The sequence below is a fragment of the Podarcis raffonei genome, chromosome 11, assembly GCF_027172205.1.
Source record: "Podarcis raffonei isolate rPodRaf1 chromosome 11, rPodRaf1.pri, whole genome shotgun sequence".
NCBI classification, from domain to species: Eukaryota; Metazoa; Chordata; class Lepidosauria; order Squamata; family Lacertidae; genus Podarcis; species Podarcis raffonei.
Window position 1 is genome coordinate 28999860 of NC_070612.1, and position 26682 is coordinate 29026541.

General features: G+C 39.4%; 1 protein-coding gene across 2 annotated transcripts in view; it reads right to left on the bottom strand.

Moving 5' to 3' along the window:
• Nucleotides 1-26682, bottom strand: part of IQGAP2 (IQ motif containing GTPase activating protein 2) — a 121320-nt gene that overhangs the window by 37458 nt on the left and 57180 nt on the right. Inside the window, exons 3-15 of one of the 2 annotated variants that reach the window (XM_053407670.1) lie at nt 18829-18985; nt 17738-17815; nt 16046-16122; nt 10245-10312; nt 9786-9899; nt 7077-7255; nt 5878-5965; nt 5231-5394; nt 4728-4815; nt 2265-2428; nt 1738-1898; nt 1327-1451; nt 318-481 (exon numbers count right to left, since the gene is read on the bottom strand). In XM_053407670.1, the coding sequence (XP_053263645.1) occupies nt 318-481; nt 1327-1451; nt 1738-1898; nt 2265-2428; nt 4728-4815; nt 5231-5394; nt 5878-5965; nt 7077-7255; nt 9786-9899; nt 10245-10312; nt 16046-16122; nt 17738-17815; nt 18829-18985 (1627 nt within the window). The remainder of the gene's footprint in view (nt 1-317; nt 482-1326; nt 1452-1737; nt 1899-2264; nt 2429-4727; nt 4816-5230; nt 5395-5877; nt 5966-7076; nt 7256-9785; nt 9900-10244; nt 10313-16045; nt 16123-17737; nt 17816-18828; nt 18986-26682) is intronic. The other variant, XM_053407671.1, reaches the window with a different exon arrangement.

Here is a 26682-nt window from a genome sequence, read left to right on the forward strand (position 1 = left end):
GCAACAATTGGATGGCAGTTTATGAAGGTGGCCCACAGACCCAACTGATTCAGCATTGATGGATGAGTTTCAGTTACTGAGGCCCAAAACTTAATTTCTTATTCAGGTAATGCAAAATAAGTGGATGAAGACCAACAAACTGAGGCTCAATGCATCCAAAATGGAGGTGTCATTAGTTGGTGCCTTATTTTGAACAGGGTTCCACACCCTCTGAATGAACACATTGACAGTTTGGGTACTCCTTGAGCTCTCTCTGCCAGGAATTACAGGAAGATTTGACATTTGCAAAATATGAAAGATTTTGGAGTAAAAACTACCTGGCATTTGAGGGTTTTTGCATTCTTCAGAACATCCTGGTAATGCTGTGCATTTGCTTCTTTCACACCATGAAGTTTTGCTGTAGGGAGTAGCAGTGCTTCTACTGTTTTTGTAGGATCTCCCTGATCAATGGCTTCATTGATGTGTCCAATTGCTACAATCCCTACACAAGAACAAATGAAAAGTATACAGAGTGTGCATATAAAATTGCAACAACTAAGATCATACAAAAGGATTTGGCTTTTAACATGATTTTCTGAAAAACCTTATGTTTCAGAACAACCTGTTGAAAAAAGCAACTGGCAACTAGCTGAGCATGCTAAAGCAGCTTTTCCTATGCTGCTGGGTAGCAGTATATGTAGGCGTAGAGATGGGTAGCCTACATTGAGGAAGGCCAGTTAGAGCCCCCTGTTTCTCCATACGTTGACAGAGCATTCTATTAACCATCTGACTTCTGCAACTTGGTAATAGCCTTGGTAACAGACTAGGCACACTGAGGTTGCACAGAGGCATTGGATACTACTGTAGTTCATATAGCCACTGGTCAGCATAGATGTTCAAGGCCTTTGTAAAGGAATAGTATAGGCTGTTGTTGATTAAGAGAAAGAGACCCATTAAATCCCATTGGAAGTGCTCCTAGTCTGGTACAATTTCTTTTTGGGTATATGGAAGTCATGCTTGCTCTCTAATCTCATGCAATCTGTCTGTTCCTTGAACTGCAGTTATCCAAAGAGGCTTGGGAGGAGGAGTGAAGATAGATGTTTCTGATTTCAGTGGTTAATGTGGGTTACTCCGAAAGCCTTAAACTGAAAAATCTCTAGTGGTTAACTCTTTGTTGATCAACCGTGCTGAAAGTTAGGCATCTCTCAGCAACCCAGAATTGTTTTGAAATGGTGGAATGAATGAACAAATGTCATTCAAGAAAGAGGTGATATATAGATAACCACTACTAAACTGCACTGGATTAAATTTGTAGGCCAAACCTAGAAGGAACAACAAAACACTTACTGTCATTTTCTTCTTGAATTTGTGAATTAACCATATCAATTGCATTCTGAATATCATTCCAGCTTAAATATTCTTGTCCTTGAGATGACGCTTCTAATTTAATAGACATCAAGGTATCAGCATAACTGTCGGAAGAGAATTAGAATCTTATCACAATATGCAATTAAAATCTTATGCATTGAACAAGTTGTTCTGGGCCTAATGCTATATATATACTTTACTATAGTTAAAAGACTACTCTAGCTGACTACATAGTTTTACATACCTATCAACAGGTGGAAGCACACAGAACATGCACCTCTCCTCACACATACATGCAGCAGTTTGCAATCAGCTAGCATTCCTGTAATTTCCTACCCAGTAAGCATTCAGTAATATGAAAGCAGCCCTGTCTAGAATGGAAGCTTTTACCGCTGCAAGTTCTCTTCTTCCAGGTTATTAAAGCCAACACATGGGTTGCTGAGATGAGTCTTTGCTGCCGCTACATCCTTGCTTTCCAAAGCCTGGTTTAGCAGCACCACCGCTGATAGCATTTCAACAGCAATAGATAGTTCATCATGAGCCAAGTATTTCTGAAAATAATATATTCTGATCAGCATAGAAATAAAGCAGCTAGCAACAAGTTTAAAAGGACCTATAGCTTAAATTCAGTTTTTTAAGGTTTCCGAAAGGTTAGAAAAGTCTGCTCTTAAGTAACTGTTGTGGGAAGGATTAACTAGCACATGACCTCATTGTAACTCAGTCACATTAAGTCATGGGAGAATTTTATTGATCTACATCAATAAGACACTAAGGAAAACCAATGCTTTGCCAGCCATATTCCATGCACTACTGCTTTCTTTTTCTTCTTTGCTTTTGCCATTCTCGTTCTTCCCCCTCTTCTACTTCCCTTTTCCTATTAAGATATTAAAGTACACAATAAACTGATTCCGTCTTACCGCAGCATTCTGTTGCTGAAGATTGAAGAGTTCAGTCTGATAGACATTAGCAGCAGATGGGTAAACATCGCACAACTGAGCCTCGGGTTTCATTAGAGCAGCAATTGTCTTACTGGGGTCACAGTTACGAATTGCAGCATTGATACTGTCAACTGCTATAAGTTCTAGGGGCAAGAGGAGAAAACGACATCAGAAGTCCCCACACATCTGCTTTGTTTAATACTGTGTACCTTATATTCCTAGTGATACCACTGCCCAAGAAACCCTGCTCAGACCAGTTTTGCAACTCAAGGGGAACTTCACTCCAGACCACGAGTAGAAATGTCAAGTTACTGAGGAGAAAAAACCTGCAAAGAAAGTGTGCTCAGAATAGTGCAAATGTTTAATTTATGCTTGATATTTAATTTACATGCCTTGTTTGAATTACTTTTTTGGGGGGTGTTAATTTAAAAAAGGTTACAGTGACTGGTAAAAGCACAGCACTTTGAGTGAATGGGCAGATATGATTACAAAGCAAGGGGAGATGTGCCCACACTGAACCGAGACATATTTCTTTCCACCTTTCTTTCAAATGAAAGAAAAGAAAATCTTATTATGATTTTGCCAGGTATTAAGGCCAGACTAGAAATCCCTGATACTACAAAACTGTTCAGATGCACCTATGTACACATGCCTGTTGTTGAAAGAAAATGGAAAGCAATTTAGAGGCTGAGGTTCTACCTGTGTACAGGCTTTCCCATGCACACAAGGATAGGCTGGAACAGGGTTGTCTCCTTCTTTGGAGGTCTTTAAGCAGAGGCTTGACAACCATATGTCAGGAGTGCTCTGATGGTGTTTCCTGCTTGGCAGGGGGTTGGACTCGATGGCCCTTGTGGTCTCTTCCAACTCTATGATTCTATGATTCTATGATTCTATGGCTCCTGCCCTTAAGTCTAATGGACAGCAGTAAGTCTAATACTGCAATGAAGTACATGACATATGCACAACTTTTCAGGGCCTTTTCAGTGATGCGTTCCCAACTCTTCAATATTTTCCCAAGAAGGTACAATTGATGCCAACAGGACATGTTTTCAGCACCAGGTTACAGCATTTTTATTTTCCCCGGCATTTTTCAAGGGTTGTGTAAAAGGTTTTGAATTATTTGGGGCAAGAATTATCTATCGGCAAGATATCTGGGTTCGGTGTTAACTTCGCCAAATCCGAGCTGTTGTGTATGTACGCCTTGCCAAACCTGCAGCTACAATGGCGCATAATGACTGGTCTGGAACTCTGTAATGCCTGTTGTAAATACCTGGAAGTGAATATACCCAAGAATCTATCTAAACTAGAATAATTGAACTTTACTACCTTGATAAAAGATTTAACAACTAAGCTCAAGAATTAGTCAAAACTAACATTCTTAAAGTTGGGCAGAGTTTCTATAACAAGTATGGTGATATTACTGCGCCTTCTTTACTTATTCAGAGTTTTACTTATTCAAAGCATACCCATCTCTTTCATGTTAATAATCTACTAAACTGTATTCATGCAAACAAGAGGCATTGGCTACCTCAAGAAAGAAGGGGGTATAGTGATAACTAACCTAAAATGGCATAAAGACTCTGCTCACTTACACAACATATTTTTGATTTTACAAGGCTTAGACCAGGTCCCATAGTTAACATTGGAAGATGATATAGGTCAAGACTTTATGAGTTCACTCCCTTATCAAAATGGACAACAAGGCATTAGAAGACATCATGTGCCCAGCTAGATTATATTGAATTATCCCCTATATTCAATTAGTAGAATAATTACCTTTTGAATGAACACTTTATGAAGATTGGAAGTACTCCACATAGTGAAGCAATACACTTAAAAAAATTGCCCAAGTTGGAAGAAACCCCAAACAGAGATCCCTATACATATCCCAACTGAAATAAAAAATGCACTGTCCCATTTTCTGTGAATGCATAGCAAGCAAAGGACGATTAGTCTGTTGAATTAAAATGAAATGATACAGAGCAAAAAGAAGACTTAAGCCACAGAAAGCATGAGATGAAAGTGAATTTCAAGCTTAATACTCCCAAAGATGAAGGAGAATTCTAAAACTTCAGGAATACAAGAAAAGCAACAGATAGACATGCACCTGCAAATTTAGAACCCCCTTAACTTAAGAACCAATTGTGAGTGTGTGAGGTTTTAAAATTCCTGTTCATGCATACAAAATATGTGAGCCGGGCATAAGCAACCTCCATTCGAAAGACCAGACAGTGTACTTAATACATTGACTGAATAACTGTGACAAGAGTAAGAATGCCATCTTAGAAGAGAATATTAATGACTCAGTAATGCTGACACCTCCAAACAAGTGACAAAATAAACCTTGAAGAAACCATGATTCTAGTAATTGCTGCAGTTGTCCAGCCTTAAGGTTAACCATGTGGTGAAGATACAAGAGAAAATTAATAACAATTTACTCACTAAATTTACGAAAGTCTGCTTCCTCATTGGCAACACTAACTTCGTTCTGTATCTCACTTTTGTCGAACATAATTGGAACCCCCGCTATCTAACGTATTAGGGAAAAAAAAGATTTTCATTATATATTTCTAAATCAAAAGAAAAATGAGTAATCTGTACAATGACTCATTTTGAACTGGTGTGTTAGTTTTCTATGGAATGGGAAGTTTTACCTCCTCCAAGTGCTTTCATTAAGCAACAGTTCACAAGTATTTATTAGAAAAGTCAGCTCTGTGGGCTTCCAAAGACTTGTTGTTTTTTCAAATTAAGATTGATTTTTCCCCCTGTTATAGCTGAAAAAGCACATGGTGCGTTGCCATTGTGTGTTTGTGTGAGTGTGTGTGTATTTGAAAGCTTCTCTCTGCTATTCATAAGAGAGCCACAGGTAATGTTGAAATCGTATTTTAAAATTAAAGAGGTTAAGGCAAACTCAGGTGTCACACTTAGGTGTTACATTCAGTTACCTGCATCCTCTGCTCTTTAGAGTCAATTAACTGTGCTAGATACCATGAGGAATTTTGCGGCAGAACTTCAAGCAGGCTCAGTGCAGAGTTCGTCAAGCCTGCCATCAGTGCCCCTTCATCTTGCCTGTCAATAGCCTTGTTCACTTGGGTTAAAGCCACGTGAACTGAAAGGAAAACAATGCTTACAGACAGCAGAATATTTTGAACGAGTTTCATTCTCAAAGCCCTCTCTCACACCATTTCCCAATGAAACACACATCAAAGTGTGCCGGACGCTTCAGAACTAAAACTTTCTTAATTCTAAGGACCCGGGGCTAAAATGCAGCTTGTAAGAGGGGGTCAAAATTTACAGTATTTTGCAGCTAGCAGAAGAAAGAGAAAAGCAGATAAAAGTAGTTATGCATCAATTATCAAGTCTGCTGTTATTAAGAATGCAAAGGCCAAGGAAGAGTATCCTCACTCAAGTTTGTAATACAATAGCAAGCCGCGTTCCAGAGAATTGCATATTACTGCAGATGCACTAATATATGTAAGGTTTAAAAATGAAAGGAGCTGTGAAATAAAATTAAATATTCTGATATTTCCCACTGGAATAAAAGCCAAATACACAACTCTTAAAGTTTTGGGACTCTGGGAAGATTACTCACTGTTGACCTTATTGATGTTTCCCTGTATCTCAGCTTGTGTTAGCAACTCTTCATACACATCTCTTTCTTCCTCCAAAATTGAGCCATTCTGAAAGCAACAATACCGTTACTGAACAAAGGACAATGTCCACTCCTGATTTCAAGGTGGGTGGTGTTTGTGTAAACACACAGAAATTTCACTATGGAAAGTAAATTTCATTGCGGGTTGGGGGACTTGTAAGGGCTATTATTGATACAAAATGAAACACTTCAAAAGCAGCTAAATTAGAAATCCCTCTTTAAAATAAAGCAATATCACCAACATGAGAAAAATGAGTGCTGTATGCCTTTACTTTCTAACAATTTACAAGCTTTAGTATGCTTACCCACCAATTGTTTATAAACATTAGTCACCCAGAATGCAAGTAGGAATTGTATGTGGGTTGAACAAAGACCTAAGGAGGAAGAATGCATCACCCCAAACTTGGCATAACTGTTTATTTTTTAAATTCCAGGCTCTAGATGCTTAAATAAACTGAAGGAGAAGGAGAAACATGAGTCACAGTCCAGCTCCCTTGCCAGAACCAGGAATTCTATTCCAAAGTCATCCATGTCTAATTACTTCCTAATGACCTGGATATGACCTCAAAAGGTCACTCAACCATTCCCCCTCTTGTATTCTCAATGTTTATTAACCTTCATTTGTTAGGAATTTCAATGGCATTATTGTCACAAGATGACATGAATTGAAGAGGAGCACTGCATGAACAAATGCTTTGCTAGTAACAAGCAAATTTGTCACTGCAAGGTTTTACAAGCCTGGAGTTTTAGTACTGTCATATAAATGCATAAGGGTACTTTAACTGTTCCGTAGTAACTCACATTCCATTGAAACAAGTATAATAAAACTCTGCATTCTACGTGGCTTATATATTGGTTTTTAGAACCAGAACATTTTGACACATATTCTGAAATGATGTTCTGTCAATCACGGAGGGTCCAAATAAATATTGTATTTCCTAGATTGTCATGAGCAGATGGAACATACACAACTCATTATTACAGGGCCATGAGTAACTTCAAGGTATCTGCCATTGTGTGCTATTTGGTTTGATTTGTGGAGTATTGGTGCTTAATCATGCACCATACTATTAACTAACTAACTGAAATTGAATTCATATCCAGTTTTAAAAGAGTACGAGAATATTCCATTAGAGTACCTTCAGTCTTGCATTCTCTTCTTTTCTCTTTTTAGCTTCTGATAGTTCCTTCTGATACGCATGGGCAAGATTATCGTCCACGTTAACTAACATAGCATTGGGATTTTTCAGTGTTTTGATAGTTTGATCTGCTACTCCTTTCTCAATAGCTTCATTAATTGCAATTACTGCAGCATGCACTGAAAAGAATAAGAGTCCAGCATTTAAAAATAGGAAATGATCGACAGAATTAAAATTAAATTTGAGTTTGCCTAATCTTCAGGAATCCCCAATGCTTTTAAGCCAAGGGCACATCTGGAATTCCTCTGATGAAATTGACATGGCTTCACAAAATATCCATTTCATCAGAGGAAAACTGGTGATACTAAGAAGACCCCTTGCAGGTAAAACACCTATAGGTACAACACCCCCCCCCCCAAAGAGCTAGCAAACCAGATAGCTTCTGCCAAATAACCTCACTTATAAATAAATAAATAAAGATTATTAGGGGCATGGAGCCATAGAGCACTGTAGCGTCCAAGAGAGTCACATTGGTGACCCCAGGCAATTAGAATGAATCATCATTAAATGTTTTTTTAAAAGCATTGTCATTATCGCTTTTTTTTACACACCTACGTACAACTGCAAATATACATGGTACAGCTTTCTACAATAGAGCCACCGAGCAGAAAGTAAAGCACTGTAAAAACCAGTGCTCTTTTATTGGCAACATCCTTAATTTCAATTTAGCATACCTTCAACTAAGACTAGGTACACATTAGTGGCTTAAAACACAGTGAAGCTGTGAACTTGCATTTGTATGTTGCTGCTCACACCAGAAAGAGTGCAGGGGGATCTTTTCACCCCTGCACATTACCTGTTTGGTTTCCCCATACCTGAAACCGCCTCCCCAACTCCCATTCATGAAGCTGTCATCTGCAAATGCACACACAAAGGCTGTCGCAATGTACACACCCCACTTTAAATGTGAAGTTTTCAAAACAGCTGGAAGCTGGTTTGAGGGAAAACAAATAAAACAGCAGTATTTCTCAAGATACTCCAGGACAGATATGGGTTATGGCTAACGTCATCTGCACACAGCTTCAAAACCGCACTGAATGATAACATGTACACATAGCTTAAGTCTACTTTGGATTCTGGCCAAAATACAATCCTACACTTATCTACTCCGGAGTATATCTAATTATATATAGGACTGCTGTCTCAGTGTACAAGAATCTACTAAATAGGCAGTGTTCTCCAGATGTTGTTTTTCAGCTTCCATAAGGTTTAGGCAGCATAGGCAACTGGTCAGGGATGATGAGAGTTGCATCACAGCAACATCTGTAGCCACAGTTAGCCACGTGGCTGCAGCTGAAGATCTAAAGATTAGGTTAGCGGAAATACACACCAATCCAACACCAGAACAGATTCATACATGTCTGTCTAGTGCAGGGATGGAAACTTGTAGCCCTTCAGATGAAGTTGACCTACAACTGCCATGACCTTTGGTCACTGGGCCATGCTGGTTTGGGCTGATGGAAGGTAGGTCCAACATCTAGTGGGCTACTGTTTCCCCACCCCACACTTAGAGACTAACATAATTTTAAAAATAAAATATAAGGACAACAAACTTGTAAAATAAAAACGTACTGCTAACTTATTTTAGAGGGCATAAAAGTTATTTTCAGCATTATGAAGTCAAATTGGCCATTTGAAGCTGTAGTAGGCCAATCACCAATTCAGACGAGCTGTCCATAAATGCCTCGTGTTTACGAATATTGATTCCTAGAAGGGTTTTTAGCTGGCCCTTGGACTTGCAGAAGGGGCTGTATGTACAGTGCTGCCTCGCAAGACGAAAATAATCCGTTCCGCGAGTCTCTTCGTCTAGCGGTTTTTTCGTCTTGCGAAGCAACCCTATTAGCGGATTAGCGGATTAGCGCTATTAGCGGTTTAGCGGCTATTAAAGGCTTAGTGGCTTAGCGGCTAAAAGGCTATTAGCGGCTTAGCGGCTTAGAAAAAGGGGGGTGCAAGCGAAAAAAATCGTAAGACTCGCAAGACGTTTTCGTCTTGCGAAGCAAGCCCATAGGAAAAATCGTCTTGCGAAGCAACTCAAAAACGGAAAACCCTTTCGTCTAGCGGGTTTTTCGTCTTGCGAGGCATTTGTCTTGCGGGGCACCACTGTATTTGCTATGTATCTAAACTCTTACATGGATAGTTTGTTTTTAATCACAAACTGATAGTGTGGGGCCCAGTGAACTGGATTATGCTCCTAACCTCTCTCTCTCTTTGTGTGTGTGTGTGTGTGTGTATGTGTGTGTGTGTGTGTGTTTTAACCCTTTGCCTCCAGCAATTCTCTTGCTCCAAATCAGAGAGCCTTGATCCAAATCAGAGAACCATTCACCACCCCACCTTGATTTGGATCAGGACAGTGGAGGTCAAGGTAAAAAACCTTTCCATCCCCTGCTAACAACAGGAACAAACTAGGCAACGCCTTCACTACATGAAAGATGTCTGTGTACTCAATACTGTATTTTTTTCTTTAAAGCACAAGGCAAGAGGAATTGATTTTAAAATACCTTACACCATAGAATTTGTTTTAAAAAATATTTCTTTACTAACTAGTTTCCAAATGATATCTGAAGTTAAAGCAACTTTAAAACATGTTACCATATCTGAGAATATATGTCAGCATGTTCTTACATAACACTTTGATTAGGGCTCACTTACACGCAGCTTCGTCCACTGAAAGCTCACTGGCCAGGATGCCTCCAATTTTACTAAATGACGGCATCTGTATACCATATTTCTCCAATTCCTTCCGCATGTTATTGATTTCTTCCTCTAATTACGAAGGGAAAAAAATGGGAGAAGGCATCAACAAACCTAATTAGGATCTCTTAGATGATAAAACATACACAATAATAATGCTTGGAGTAGAGTGGGGGCTGTGGCTTTTAACATCATTATGCTTCCAATTCTGCTTAGCCTTTTCCTCCTGCCTGAGAAAAATCACAGGCTGGGAGAAAATAAATACAAGGATTTTGTTAACCAGCATCTTTTAACAAAGTAGAAGCACATTTTTCACATAGCTACTCTACACCCACTTCAGCATAAAAACATGGAGAATGCTGGGGGAGTAGAGCATGGGGTTTGAATACAATAAAATATTTTCAAAGATTAAAGTACCTGTAAAGTCTACTTTCCCCAGCAAATCTTGGATCTGTGGAGCAACTCCTAGTTTAAACAGGTAAAGGCTGCAAAAGAAAAAGGGAAATTATGTGTTATATCACAAGACTTTTATTTATTTATTTAGGGTTGACACATGTCTGGAATTTCCTGGACATGTCCGGGATTCAAACGGCTAAATTAGCATCCGGGACAGAATTTTGAAAAAAAATCAGCAAAATGTCCAGGTTTTTGACAACAGAACCAGAAAGTGTGTGTTTGAATATCACAACTTTGAGGTTGATTTCCCCCCAAAAAAACTCAACAACAAAGCTCTGGATTTTTACTTCTTGAAATATGGCAACCCTAATTTATTTCATAAAATTTATATACTGATTGGTTGTAAGAAAAGAACTCAAAGCGGTTCAATTTTATTATGAGTATTATTATTACTATTAGGATCTGATGAAGTACATTCAGCCCAGAAAAGTTCATGCCACAGGACTCTCTGTTGCTTCTGTTACAAGAGGCATGACTATTCTCCTTTGTAATAAATGTAACCTGTTTTCCTCTGAAAACAGTATTTTAAGTAAAACTTTTGCCAACTTTGGGATTCACATCCTCAAGCAAATACTGAATAAAACACTAGGTTAGTAATCAAAGAAACACATTTTGGTTTTCCCCAAGCACTTAAATATATGTTTAAAATCAACTTAAATATATCTTTAAAATCAACTTACTTATCATTAAATACTCAAATGTTCTTAAATATCTGAATGGAAGTAAAAAAATACACAAAGACAATCCTAGAACCCCTATTTTTGTTTCAGCGTTGTTTGAAATGTCTGTATTAATACCATTCCAAAATGTGTATAGTGAAACCATCTGGACAACAGCTGAACAAATTCACATCTTTATTCATGTCTTCCTGCCATGTGAAATTAACAACTGTTAAGGATTTGGGGAATTTATTAAGATTACACAAGGGACTAATCTAAGTTGTCATAGTCAAAGCAGCTCAAACCTATTTAGACAGCATAATCAGTGGTCTGGGCACTTTTTAGATCTAAAAAGAATGGTGAGATCCCACTTGGGGAAGCTTAACATTTCAAAACTTGGGCTAGCATGATTCAGCAAAGAAAAGGCAAGAATTAAAAGACTGTGAGCTAATACAGTCTCACACACTGAACTTGATTTAGACTTTAGGTGCTAGATGTCAGAAAGGCAACAGGGGGAAATGCTAGAAGTTTGTAAAAGTTGACATTTTAACAAATGGCTTGAAAATATGTTATAATAATAAAGTTTTTTTCCAAGGGCGAGAGTTCCCAGAACTGATATCAGACCTAAAGAATTAGCAGCTAGTGGTATAGGCAAGTTTCCTAAGTTTCACAGCCTTCTTCTGACAACAAATCCCCATCTTACCCTACTTGGTTTAGATTTATTTAAAAGCAGCATTAGACCTTCAATAACTATTTCCCTTTATTAGATGTTGTTCCAAGATTTATGTAAAAACTCCATTTAAACTTCGTAGGATTAAGAAGAAGCCTGCAAACTGTTTTCAAGTTGGCACTAATGCAATGTTTCATTGACACAACTGGTCACTAATACACCAATGATACCTTGACATGACAACTAAAATTTCCCTGGTGTGGCATATTCCCCACTGCCCAGAGATCATTTGTGAGAATACTGTTTACCACTAGATGGCAATAGAATTTTGTTTTTAAGTTTACAAGGAACATGTTCATCTTAATATTACTACAAATGCTTTGAGGTTATAATGACTACACCAAGAAACTGTATTTAACATGCTCCTTTCCTCGGTGTTTAATATGAGGAGTTATTAACATGGATTGCTGTATTTGATGTTGTGCTAACAAGCATTTTTGAACACCTGTACCTAAGCTGAGAATTTTAAGAACACACCCAAAATTGGTATGGGCAAAATCAAACTGCTTAAAAAACAAATATTAACTGTGAAGCCATAGAAATAAGAATTAAATTAGATCTAATTATAAGTCAAGAACATGGAACAAAGAACTATTAGAAGGCATTTGGATTTTAAGGGAAAATATATTTCAGTGTACAGTGCACAGGGTATACATGTGAAAGGAAGACTAAAATATCGTATTTATTTGAGTCTAATGTGTCATCAAATGTAATGCACACCCATTTTTTTGCAGCATAATTTGGCAAAAAAGGTGCATATTAGACTCTAGCAAATATGGTATGCTTTCGGCAAACAACTCAATTCTGATTATGAAAGGTGTTCTACATTATATATGACGACAACAAAGAAGTACTTAAAATCCACAGACAAACAAGCTATCAACTGAAGCCAGAAAAGTTAAATACAACATCTTCTTCTAAAGATTTTCATTGACCAGCAAGAGGCAGATTTAGAGAAGTGCAAGCAGTTTGCCTGGACTACTGAGCTAAGAGGTATCCACAGGGGCCACTGCAACAATGCCAAACAACTGAAGGTGAGAGGTGGAGGGACAAATCTTGGTGTCGCACAAAACACAGCTGAAATTTTAAAGCCCCAAATCAGACTCTGAGACCAGAGCATTGTGGCAGTCAAGATAGGAGCTTCCTGTTAAGTTCCACATTACATGACATTTTAATTAAATAGTAGCATCAGATGTTCAAATCTGAATGCAAGTCACTCTCTTATTCACTGTGGGACAGTAGCATAATGCTACAGGAATTCACATATGAAGCGATGAGCTACTGTTCTAACCCTGCGGAAAGCCATCTAATTAGACTTTAATTTGATTTTGACCTGTTTTTAGGAGGTAATCTAATTATTGTTTGATTTTGTACTAATGTTTACATATCTGATGTTAGCCGCCCTGAGCCCAACTTCAGCCGGGGAGGGCGGGATATAAACAAAAGTTGTTTATTATTATTATTATTATTATTATTATTATTATTATTATTAGCAATAATACAATGGGGAATATCCAGTGCTGCATGTCTGTGAGTGGGATGGACTTCTCACAAGTGGAATGGACCTGCAGTTCACCATATACCCTCCCCATCTGCTCCAGAGGTTGGGGGAGGGGAATGCAGACAACTGCAGTGAGAAGTCCTGTTGTACAAGTGGAAGTCTGCTTGAATAGCATTAAGATATTGCCCAGTATTTCTGCTGTTGGCAAGGAAACCAGATCTGGAAGAAACTGGGGCCTTGCGTATTCATCTCCTTGTAAGTATAACAGCAAATGACGCCTCACATGTGCAACAAGCAACAACAGACAACACTGAAGAGTTTTCACATGATTTCAAAATGCAATCATCTTCCTGAGGAGAAAGTCCATTCATTCAACTGACATTCAGCTACCTACACAACTGCATAAACTGCACGTTAAACAAACTGAACCTAAGCACATGTACCTGGGACTGGGTGCTTTTGATATTTAAACTTCTTTCTTTCAAGTATTAGGGTAGTATCATAAAGCTAAATCACATTTTCTGCCGCACTTGATGGCTCAGATTGCATCCTAAACAAGGCACAGCTAATTAGGCGAAGTAAAAACCCCAAAGGCCATAATACTGCACAACAGAGTTAATATATATATAATATATGGGATATGCACTGCTGAATGCGAAAGGCTCTGTGCAGATGTTTATTATAGCAGTCAAACCATTGATTAAGCCATCTTCAGTACTCCAGCAGATATAAACATCTGAAAGCTTTGCTCTGTTCAGTATTCAGCAGAACATTTGAACAATTGTGACATCATTGGAATGGAACTCAGCAAACCATTCCTTCATAAGCTACTTAACATTAAGAGTCCCATGTGTGACCACTTCAGGAAACAGTTTCAAACTCGAATCTAAACACACTAACATCACTTTAGAATAGTATCACCCTCACAGCTTGTATATATATAATACTCGTTTGGCATTGTAAAAAGGTCCTTCATTTAAGAAACATTTAAAAATACTTCTTATTTGTTTATTGTGTGGAGCACCATGGCTTACATGAGTAAGCAAGACAATGAACAAAAACTAGAAAACATTTAGAGTTCATCCAAAATTGAATTTCCAGTGCTTTTCAAGAAAACAGGTTCACTATTTACTTTTCTCTTTTAAATCAGGCCATTAAAATAATGTACCCCCAAGCCACCTTTATAATTCTGAAATTGTAAAAAAATGGGGAGGCTTCCATAATAGCGAGCCAAGAGTGAAAATATGAAGATTAACATTCTGCTTGAGAAGGAGACGCTAGAGGCATTACTGGAGAAAATTAGAAAAAGTTACAATTAGGTTTTTGAGTTTCTAAAGGCTGGACACCACTTGCTTTCCAATATTTGTGGCCTGTAAATAATTATCACACAGAGATACTTCCTAACACACGAACATAAGAGCACTGAAGGATCAGGCCAATGGCCCATCTAGTCAAGCATTCTGTTCTCACAGTGCCCTCCCAGAAGTCTGTGGGAAAGCTGAAAGCAGGACAAGAGTACACTCGTCCCTCTTGCAGTTTCCAGCAACTGGTATTCAGAAGCATTACTGCCTCTGACCATGGAGACAGACCATAGCCGTCATGGCTCATAGCCATTAATAGCCTTATAAAAGCAGCAAAGTGATTTTCTGTTGAGACACCCTGACTGAACAACCCTATTCTGCGGAATGTTAACCGCACAGATTAGGTATTATGCCTAAAGACAATACAGCCTCTCAGATCAGGGATGGAGAAGTGGATCCGGTTAGCAGGCCAGAATCTTAACTCCTCTGTCCCCCCATAGGCAGGTAGGTGGGTGGGGCTCCTCACCTGTCACCCGACATGACAGTGATGTCAGGTGACCAATTTGCCTTTGAAATCAAACCACATGGGCAAAGACACAGTGCTTTGGAAGCACAGATAATCAGATGAACTTGAAGAGGTATAAAGCTTTTTAGCTCTGCTGTGTCTTTACCTTTCCTACACTTGACATCCTATGAGATACCGGTAGGTGGGAGTGACTTGGCCAAGACAGCCTTGCAGGCCAAATGGGGGCAGCGAGTTAGGCCTATGGGCAGGAGTTTCCCCACGGATGCATTACAGGATCCATTGCTCTGCCGTGCATACAAGGAAATCTGCACAGGATGCTGTTGTGCGCAGGTAAGAAAAGGAACGATGCATGCATTTGCAGAACAGACCTACCAATCTATTTCCACATTCAGAAAACACAATGTGATGTAGAACAGTTAAATAAGTTTGTCACCCAGAGCTTGTTACTCAAACATTAATGCTGCAGTGAACATGTCCCCCAACCTAAATAGAACTACTGCACATGTACCTGCAAAGCTCTCTTCTATAGAAACAGGAATGAGGCATTTTTCTGTATCCTTCTGTATCCTGAATGTCTAAGGTAACTAGTTGTATGTGGACTTTAGAGCCATATTGAAATGACAGTAAACATTAAAACAGGACAATGAAGTATAAGTAGAAAAGACTGCAAACAGTGTCCAAGGTGAAGAGTCTCTCTTATTTGTTGTTTTTTTTAATAGAAAAAGGTTAGACATAGCTCAGAGTGGCAATCCTTTTTTCTTTTCAAATGCTATTTCTATTTTTTCTAATTCAAAATTGTTTTTCACACATTCTTTAATGAAAGTGTATTCACAGAAGGTTGTGTACATACATTTCAGAGATTCTTACAAGTTTTAATTCTCTTATGGAATATGCCATCACTTTTCCATGTCTATGTTGCCTTCAAAACCTGTAAAACTCTCAACATTGTAAACCCAGTAAGGTTTCACTGCAAACTTCTAAAAAGATAGCAAGCATTTTAAAAATGTAGAACTTAAGACAAATTGTTAGCATAAATCTGGCTTACCTTAGTGCATGGATGCAATATATCATTCGAGGTATGTTCTTCCTATCATAGACATCTGTGGTTTCTGGATAGAAGATCTAAAGAGAAAAAAAGACCCACCCACCCCAAAACATTAAGAGTTATTTCAATAACAACATATTTTACATCCAGCCAGTCCCTGACACAGATGAATGATGAGGAGTAGTGGGAAGCACTAGCCGGGGAACCCCCATAGGAAATCCCAGAAGTTGAAGGCTCAGAGTTTGGGGATTGGTGGTAAGACACTGAGGAGAGGTCAGAGGGGGAAGATTGGGAGGAGGTGCTGAATACTGAAGGGACAACAGGGTTTAGTGAGCAGGAGGAACCTGTGACAGGGAGCTGTTCAGACTCTGAGGCTGAAGCAGAGCAGGGAGGTCAAGAAGCTGCTGAAGAATCCAGGAAATCTCCCTCTCTTGCTGTGATAAGTTCCCCTTCCCCTGGTCTCTAAGAACACACAGGGTAAACGAGGACAGCAGAACAGAGATGGGCAGACACAGTTTGAGACTGCTTGGGAAACATCCAGAAAAGGAGCCTTAGAAGGCATGGATGGCAGGGATCTTCAGTCCTCGCAACTGCTCTATAGGGGCAAGACCTACTGGGAATTGTTTCTGACTTGTATGCCTTGAATAAAGAGTTAACTTCCTCGACTCTGGTTCTTGCATCTAACTCTAGCTCTGACAAGCCTGAATCTACTAAGGTCCAGGTCAGCATCAATAATAAAAATTCAAAAATAAGTAGTGCAGAAATGGGTTAGGCTCCTTAAGGATTTTTTATTTGAAATTATGAAAAAGCAGCCTGAATGAAAAGCACCTGTTAGCTATTCATGCATCACACTGGGTGCTTTGCTATATGACCTACCAGTTCTGATATTCTAAGGCTTGTGTAAGACTTGTGTAACATTCATTTCATGACAGGCTCTCAATTTGCCTCCAGAAGCAAGGCTAAATGAGCACTACTGCCATTCCAAAATCTTGCAGAAACATCAGAAGAAAAAGTACACCTTATATCAGTATGTTTCTTAATGCATCAAACAGAGTATCCTGCGTGGGCCACACAGGGGTGGGGCAGAGATATGAAGCAATAATGCGAGCTGTTGACAGTACTGTACATTCAGTTGCCTAAGTCAGGAGCCTCTGAGATCTGAAAAAATACTTCACAGAGTCCCAAAAAAGTGTGTGTGGGGGGGGGGGGAGACAATGGATTTGAAAGGAAGTGGAGAATCTTTGTAGATGTGCTATAAACACAAATTATGAAATCACAAGTCCTCAGAGCTTGCTTGCTAAGCTTGTGTTGATAAACTTGAACTGGGAAGTGCTGTTAATTCCCTCTTTAGAGACTCTGGCTTTATCCATTGTTCCCATCCCTAATGCCAGGTCTCCTAAGCTCATATGAGCTGTTTGACCCAACAGCACCTACTGAAGCCAGCTGGAATGTAAGCGAGCCTGTTCATGTTCTGCATGATACCAGCTGCCTTGGCAAAAGAGGGGGAGCACAAGAATTCCAGCTCCTTCACTTAGATGTCCCCCCCCCTCAGTTTTTCTACAAGTTAATAATTCCCAAAGTGCTAACTTTAGTTTCACTCTACTTTAATTGATATGCTCCTGGAATATGTCTTTATTTTAGCAAACACCTTAAAATTTGGGCATAACATACAGTCAAGGTTCAAATGCTTACTTTAGGCAGGCCGATGGACTCCATTGCCCTTAACCATTGCACAGTATTATCTGTGTGTCGGAAATGAAGACCTGATTTCTAATGAGAAGAGAAAGGATTAATCTGTTATTTCTATTACATGACATCTAGTCCAAGTCTTCCCTGCACATGACATTTGAAACACTGTCAAAATCAGTGAAAAGACAATCTATAGACAGTTGTTATAGGACAGCATGAGCTACAAATATTTAATCTACTTACTCTAGAGTAATGCTGTTGAACACGAAGTCAAGAGCATTGTTCAAAATTGTTTGAGGGTTGTAGCATTAATCAAAACAGAATTTCTGACTCTGTATTATTTGTTGAAAGAGCAGTATAGAATGGAAAGCTTATTTCTGGCTGGCATGCCCCTATTTTTCTCTTTTTCAATAGTTGTACACAAGGTAAAAGGCTAGCATTCTACAAATATATTTAATAGTTCAGAATGCTGGGTTGTTTTTTCAACACATAGATTTGCCTAGATCAATTTAGGGTCAGTGGTGGTGCTCAGGTCAGTGTAGTGAAGAAAAGTTGCTGCAGCCTTGCCTGGTACTTCTGCCACTATTTCTGCAGAAAGCCTGGGGAAAATCAGGGCCCAAAGGCATTCTGGGGAAATGAAGATGGCAGCTGCTCACCCCCTCCATGTGGTAAGCTCACCCCCTCTACATCGGGGGTGGGAGGAGGAACCAGAGTGTTGGTGGAGGGAACCTTCCTTAGGGCCCCCTCAGATCTGATGCTGTTCTGAGGGGTCATGCTGTTATACAGTGGTACCTCGGGTTACAAACGCTTCAGGTTATAGACTCCACTAACCCGGAAGTAGTACCTCGGGTTAAGAACTTTACTTCAGGATGAGAACAGAAATCATGCCACGGCGGCGCGGCGGCAGCGGGAGGCCCCATTAGCTAAAGTGGTGCTTCAGGTTAAGAACAGTTTCAGGTTAAGAACGGACCTCCGGAATGAATTAAGTTCTTAACCAGAGGTACCACTGTACTATAATTCTGAGGAAACCGTGACAGACAAAGCAACTGCTGAACTAGTATAAGAAGTAAGCATATCGTAAGTATGCCCTTTACCTTATAACGTGCTTGTTCCACATCATATATCTTCTTGTCAGAAACTAGCTTAGGTGCAAAAAACTTTGCCAATTTGGCAAGGTAAACACCATTCCTTAATCCTTCTTCCAGTTCAGTAGTTGGTGGCAGCTCTTCATTAAGACAGACTTCCATCCACCTGCAAATGTGCAATATAAAACATTCCAGTTTTAACCAGTAGCTTTAATATGGTAAATATGTTATATTCACGATGCAACTCAACACAACACTAAACCACAAGTATCGTAACCCCAATGTTTAGCCAAGATGCAACTAACTGAGGGTGAGTTTTATTTATTTTATTTTAATCCTTTGTAAGCAGCATCTTTTTAGTTACAGTTTGTTCCTTACAAGGCGGAAATAAATGTTTATCATATCAGCATCTCATGTATACCAAGTAAACTTATTCTATTAAAAAAACCACCCACTAGCGTAGCCATGTAGGTCTATAAGAAAAAACTCCAAATTCCACAGCTAGTCAATAAGGAACCATCCAAAAAGTTGCAACATTTGGCAAATTTTCAAGTTCTTCTGAACTCCTCCAGTAAAGTTTTATGCAAAGCAGGGTATGGTGGAGCAGGGAAACATTTGAACTTATTCCTGGACACTGCATAGTACATGAAAATTGTTTCATGGAGGCACATACTCTCCAGAAAACTCCTCAGGAAGCTACAAAACAATTAATCATCTTAGACAATTTCCGCCAGAAACAGCGCTGGATGAGATGTATCAACACCTACAAATATAAAAGTCTATTATGCTAGCACAAAAGCTATTGCAGTGGTTACTCTTTGCCAGTTCAGCCCACAATGTTTATGCATAATGAATGGATATATTCCAGAGTGTTTAAGTCATAACATTTCATTAATATGGAAAAATACACACACAATAGACATGACAATTTATCTTGCAGAAGAGGAACAGGGAGCGATTAAATATGTCCCGACACCTGTGAAAATGAAATTTTCTTTCTGCGGAACAGTTTTACTTTTTTTATACACAGCTGTAAAGAAGGCAGATGGAGCAGGACTTTGTCTGCTGCAAACTTAATCATAGCCATTCAAACATGACTGTCACCAGCTCTTAGAATTATATCTACTATAAATATCAGCAACACAGCTCTTCATTTTTGACATCATACCCATAATCTGGCAGAATTTATAATGGAGGATGCTGGTTGACCACCCTTCCAATAAACACTCTAAACACTGTATCTTTTAATTATTCTGACACTTCAGCATCTCTTAATTCAACATTTAGCCTTGTGCCACAAACTAGAGTATTAGGAAGGACTGAAAAGGTTGGGGGAGTCAGACCATTTTGGAAGATAGAATTGTTTTCACTGCTTTGTTGCAAAAAAAGAGATGGGTTCCTCTATCAGAACAAATGGTTGCTTTAGAAACATCAGTTTTACCTATAAGGTTCACACTGCTGGAGGGTGGACTGCAGGTGATGCAAAACTGTCCAGCACTTCTGTTGCATATTTACTGCATGGTTCAAGTATATTAAATGCTTCTAGTCCCTATCAAAAGCCAAACACACATTTAGGCCAAATAAAATGGGATGCAATTCTTTATGTGCACACACGCAAACAAGGACAAAATGAAACTGAACACTACTTTTTCAATTTTAGTAGGGGAAACTAGTGCCTGTCACTCCACCACCACATTCTAGACTAGTACCTTAGCTGGCATCAAGCTACTTAGCCCTCTTCAGTAATAGTAAAGAAGTAATGATAAACAGATGCAAAATTTAAAAATGACAAGTCTAGCAAACCACTGTAAAATTGTGGTTCCCTGAAAGTCTGTCCCCAATGCTTGAACCCGTCCCATGTTAAAGATGGGAGCGTCTCACACAACCTTGTTAAGGGGTTGTGCAAAATTCTTCACTTGTTTTTATTAAGTTCATTTGGTTGCAGCATTCTTGAGCTAAATGTAGTTATTAAAGTGAAGATGTGCATCAGTTGTATTCAGAAAGCATCTACCATCATGTGAATAGATTGCTCTAATAGTCAGCATTGTCAGAATTTTTTCAGCTGGCACTATGGCTCATTTGTTTAAAATGGATGCATTGCACATTTATTACCAAGCGATAGAAATACACTCTTGCCAGATGCCTGGTTCTATAATTTGCCTCTAAGTCAAGTCACAAACGCCAGCATTTCTACAACTACTGCATCTGCAACATGAGCATATGCATAATATCTGCAGAATGCTAAACAGATCCCTTATCTCTATTTGTCTGTAATAGCTTTGCAGCTAATCCCATTACAAAAGTAGGTTCAGATGACAAGTGTTGTTTTCCTGTACTTCACATGACCTGTTTCCAAGTGGCTGCTTGATCAACTTTGGAGTCCTCAAATTCCTAATAAGCATTATCTTCATGTACACAGAGACCACAATCTACCTTAAATATGTATAATAAATAAATTCATTTAGATGAAGTTGGGAGCCCCAGATCCTACTTGAAAACAAGCAAGTAAGCCATTATTCCCAGCAAAATGTTTGCACAGACACCTTTACTTTAGAGAACGTGAGACATACCGTATTTGTAGCCATGATAACTGATATATGAGATTTTAATATTCTTGAGACATTTTTTTCAACATGTTAGAACATAAATTTATTTTTCCAGAGTCGCAGCCACATTTGTTGGTTTTGCTGCAACAGACTAAAAATCCTGTGGTAACCTAAAGATTAATAAATTGATTATGGCATAACCTTTCATGGAATACTGTACTACATGGGGCCTTAAAGGTAAAGGTAAAGGGACCCCTGACCATTAGGTCCAGTCGTGACCGACTCTGGGGTTGCGGCGCTCATCTCGATTTATTGGCCGAGGGAGTCGGTGTACAGCTCCTGGGTCATGTGGCCAGCATGACTAAGCCGCTTCTAGCGAACCAGAGCAACGCACGAAAACGCCGTTTACCTTCCCGCCAGAGCGGTACCTATTTATCTACTTGCACTTTGACGTGCTTTCGAACTGCTAGGTTGGCAGGAGCAGGGACCGAGCAATGGGAGCTCACCCCATCGCAGGGATTCGAACCGCCAACCTTCTGATTGGCAAGTCCTAGGCTCTGTGGTTTAACCCACAGCGCCATCCATGTCCCACATGACTATTTGTTATAATTAACCATGTACCGCATGACTCTTTGTTATAATTAACTTGATCATTAAATGGGAGGTATAAGACCACATTTCACACCCTTGTCCCAAACTAAACTCTGCATCCATCAAGGCTGTACACACCTTTTCAGAAGGAAAGCTAATGTGATTAAGCATTTAACTGAAGCTTGCAAGTTACTCAGGGTCACTTCACCCACAATACTCTGTGCTTCAGATCCTAAAGGGGAAGTAAGAGAAGGCCTATTAAAAATGTCAGCCCCAAATTCTCTGGCTCATTCAAATTCTCCAGTGACCACACCAATGCAAAACAAGAAAGTTAGTCTGAGTGCCAAAGGAAATGCAACAGTCATGAAGCAGGAAATCTGAAACCACCGATATCTAACTAAACCCCAAAACAAGAAATCGGCTTTGGAAGAGATTTAGCAGTTAGCCACATGAGAATCCAAGATGAACCAATTATCTCTAGAGCTGTCTAAAGCCTCAAAGTAGAAGGTGGCGCTCTGGAACCAGGAAGCCAAAATTAATCCCCAAGAGCAATTACAATTGGCATAAATTGCAGTATAAACTGTCAATTACAGCCTAATTTACTGCAGGGAGCAGACAGGAGGGGGGGAAATAGTGAGATAAAAATTATGAAATGTTTGCCCATTTCAATTTTCTGTTAGGAAGAAGTGGTTGCAGGGGAAACATTATTCCACACCTCCCCCCCCCCCAAAAAACCCCTGTCTGCTGTCATTGTTTTGTAGAGTGATTTCAAGCCAGATATAGGATTTTCCAGAAAGCAATTTAGCTTGATTTGGCTATACCAGGCATAGGCAAACCCGGCCTTCCAGATGTTTTGGGACTACAACTCCCATCATCCCTAGCTAACAGGACCAGTGGTCAGGGATGATGGGAGTTGTAGTCCCAAAACATCTGGAGGACTGAGTTTGCCTATGCCTGGGCTATACTTAGGGCAAATGAAGCCTAATCAGAGTGAGGGCAATGTATTTTGAATTGGCACACACTTTAATGCTATTCCACATATGCAAATTGTATTCAAGATAACCAACATACTCCCTTTCAGCTCAGTCTTAATAATCAGAGATCACTTTTACACTCTTTCTTCCAATATTGGTCCCCAGGAGCAGGGGCCAACTGCACAACTGCCAAGAAAATCCCCCCCCCCTCTACAAGGCTGCAATTAGTCAGGCATGCCAAATAGTATCTGCGTGTTCTCCACTTCGAGCAAAAATGGGGAAACCTAGCCCTGAATACCACTGAAGCGCAACCACATCATTCTCATAATGTGAATATTATGATCCCCTGTCATATAGTTCACACAATCCAATTTACAATGCAATCACAACCATGTCTGCTCTCAAGTACATACTATTGAATTCAATGGGGCCAACTCTCAGGCTTTAGTTTAGTAACCAAACTAACTAAAATTGGAGCCAGATTATCTAAAAATTTGTCACCTCTCACATGATTGAACCTGGTCACTCAGGTCCTCAATGGAGGGCATGTTCTATGTTCCAGCACCATAAGTGGTGTGGCAGATGGGCATATAAGAGATAGGTTCTCATCTGTGGTGGTGCCACAGAGGTTGTTAAATCCCCTCTTAACTGGTATTCAAATGCAAACTGGAAAACATTGACATTTCTGATTGGAATACTCTTTTCTTGCTAGGCTCTGCCTCCTGCTGTTTCATCTGCTGTTCTGCATTTGTTCTTTAATTTATTGACATGTTCTTAATTAACTAAATATTAGCTGTTGTGGTGGAGGGCAGGTCTCTCATATGAAAGAAAGGCAGGGTATGGATATTTTAAACTTAAATACTGCTTTCTTCAATTGTACTTTGCAAATAGAGTTCTGCCTGGGACACAATTTCACCATTTCAGGCAAGTCCAGTTGTCTGTTTTAGCAGATGCTTTGTTTATGAACATTCATTGTGGGGGGAAATATATGCAAGCAAAAATATCCACAGAATGTATTTAGTTTTAGAAAACAAAATAAAAATGATTAAATCATCACCCCTAGAATATGTTTATTTTTTAAAAAAACATACCAGTGCCTTTATATACAATATTTGGAATTATTTATTAACGACTAGCAATTAAACATCTAGATACATTAAGAGAACTTTCACCAAGAGAGGAACTGGACTGCTGCCAAACTCCAAGGTAAAGTTCAGACCAGCTCTTCCAAAACAGGATGCTGAACTCTGTAAGGAAGCATATGGAGGCATGTTGGACAAATTGCTGCCACCATTATTCTCCTAGACAGTTAGAAAGTTTACTGAAACTATATAAGCAGATAGTTGCAGCTTTAGAGAGGGAAGGTTCAGAACCTGCTGAAGGTACCACAGCTACAAAGAATTTGGGGGGGGGGGTTTGCAAAGAGGAGCAACAAGTCTTCCATAAGGAGAGTAGAATGTAGCATAATTGATAACTGTTCACACAGATTGGACTGTTTGTGCTCTCCACATTAGTTCACTAGGGAATTTTCATACAGAAAATAATTCATGCAGAAAGTGCCCCACCTGTACCCTAAAGTGTGATATTGAAAGGAGAGCCCTGCATCTCAATCCCCATTTACAACTATTCTAAATAGCCTATGGAGCAGCCAAAACCAGATATTCATGTGCATATCCAATACTCCACAGACACAGGATATTTGCCAAACCTAATCAAATGAGCCTTCACCTAGCATATTTAACCCCTCTGCCTGTTAAAAAACGTGTTCTGTGAGCTATCAACACAATTATTTCAAGCCAGAAATGTTACTCAGAGTTTTAGCAAATCACTTGCGTTGTTCAAATATTTACCTTACTCCAAAAGGTTAAAAATGACTGTACACTTTTGAAGCAGCACAATTGCCTATTTCTTCTTTGTCATGCAGCCAAATCCACCATCTCTTACTAAGAGACTTTCATGAGCAGGATGTAACAGACAATCAAAATGGGTTGCTTCCTTATTCTGTAACAGCTCTGTTTAGATCATGCTTTTTAGATTCTCACTGAGAAGTAAGAAAGTACTTTATTCTCGGATTAAATACTAAGAACTCAAGAATCACCAAAGTATTTTACATTTACTTTAAATCAAGTTTAAATAGAGAAGCAATGAAGAAATATTAACATTTGCAATTGTAGGCTGTGCTTAGCAAGTTAACCATGGTCACTATTGCTCCAATCCCCAAGTCCAAAACAACTAGTCTGAAGAATCACTTTTTAAAAAATCAACATTATACACCCTTATTTTGACCTATAATGCTCTAGTAGGGGGCTCTTCTCCCAATTATTATTATTTTTAATCTTTTCGCAAAGCTTTCTTATACCATGTTGGCATAGGAGAACAGAAGGATGATGAGATGCCTTTTCTAATGTTCTGCCAGGCATTTTCCGAACATCTTCCTATTTTTTTTTTTTCATCCTTTCCAGGCTGCTTCCGCTGATCTATCCCTGAGAGCATGCTGCTCTTTACCTCTGACATCAGTAAGGCAAAGCTTCCCTTTGACATCAGTAAGGCAAGAGCTATGGAGAGTTTTGTGGCTGCAGGCAGGGGCTTTAAGGGGTAAAATCTTCTTCTTGAAGGTAAAGGTAAAGGGACTCCTGACCATTAGGTCCAGTCGTGACTGACTCTGGGGTTGCGGCGCACATCTTGCTTTATTGGCCAAGGGAGCCGGCGTAAAGCTTCTGGGTCATGTGGCCAGCATGACTAAGCCGCTTCTGGCGAACCAGAGCAGCGCACGGAAATGCTGTTTACCTTCCGCTGGAGCGGTACCTATTTATCTGCTAGGTTGGCAGGAGCAGGGACGGAGCAACAGGAGCCTACCTCGTCACGGGGATTCGAACCGCCAACCTTCTGATTGGCAAGTCCTAGGCTCTTAACCCACAGTGCCATCCGCGTCCTCTTCTTGAAGAGGTAGACCCAAATATGGCCACTGGCATGCTCTCCCTTGTCCCACAGCAACAAAGCCTCACAAGTTAAAATAATTTTAAAGAACAATCAAATTTTCACCACACTGCAGATTACAAACAACATTTAATACACAACTTCACAAATCTTTTCTCCTTTCCATGTAACACAATAACGAACTTCACTGAAATCAGTGTTAGAAACTAGGATAGAAAAACTAGGAGCTGGATGGCTTCTGGGACCTGGGTTGTGGGTGCCAAAACAGAATGCCTAGTCGCCATTTGGGGGGGAGGGGTCGCTAACACTTTCTATTTATTATTTTGAGGAGGATGAACTAATACGCAATTCACATAAGTGATATATTGTTAATATCACATTTTTAGCTGAAATTGTTAATGCATGTTTAATTTGGTGTTTGCAATAAAAAACATTGGTACCATACTTCAGTTTTCAAAACACTCTACTCTTTATTGTTAAACTCCTTAACATATTGTGTATCCTTAACATATACTTTGAGGCTTCAAAGCACATACATTTCACTAATCCTTGAGTATCATCCAGGTTTCCCCAGCCACTCTGGGTGGCTTCCGACAAAGTATTAAAAATCCAATAAAACATCAAACATTAAAAACGTCCCTAAACAGATGTCTTCTAAAAGTTAGATAGTTGTTTATTTCCTTGACATCTGATGAGAGGGTGTTCCACAGGGCGGGCACAACCACTGAGAAGGCCCTCTGCCTGGTTCCCTGTAACCTCACTTCCTGCAACGAGCCAGAAGGCCATATTCTGCAGAGAGGGCACGTTCTGAAATG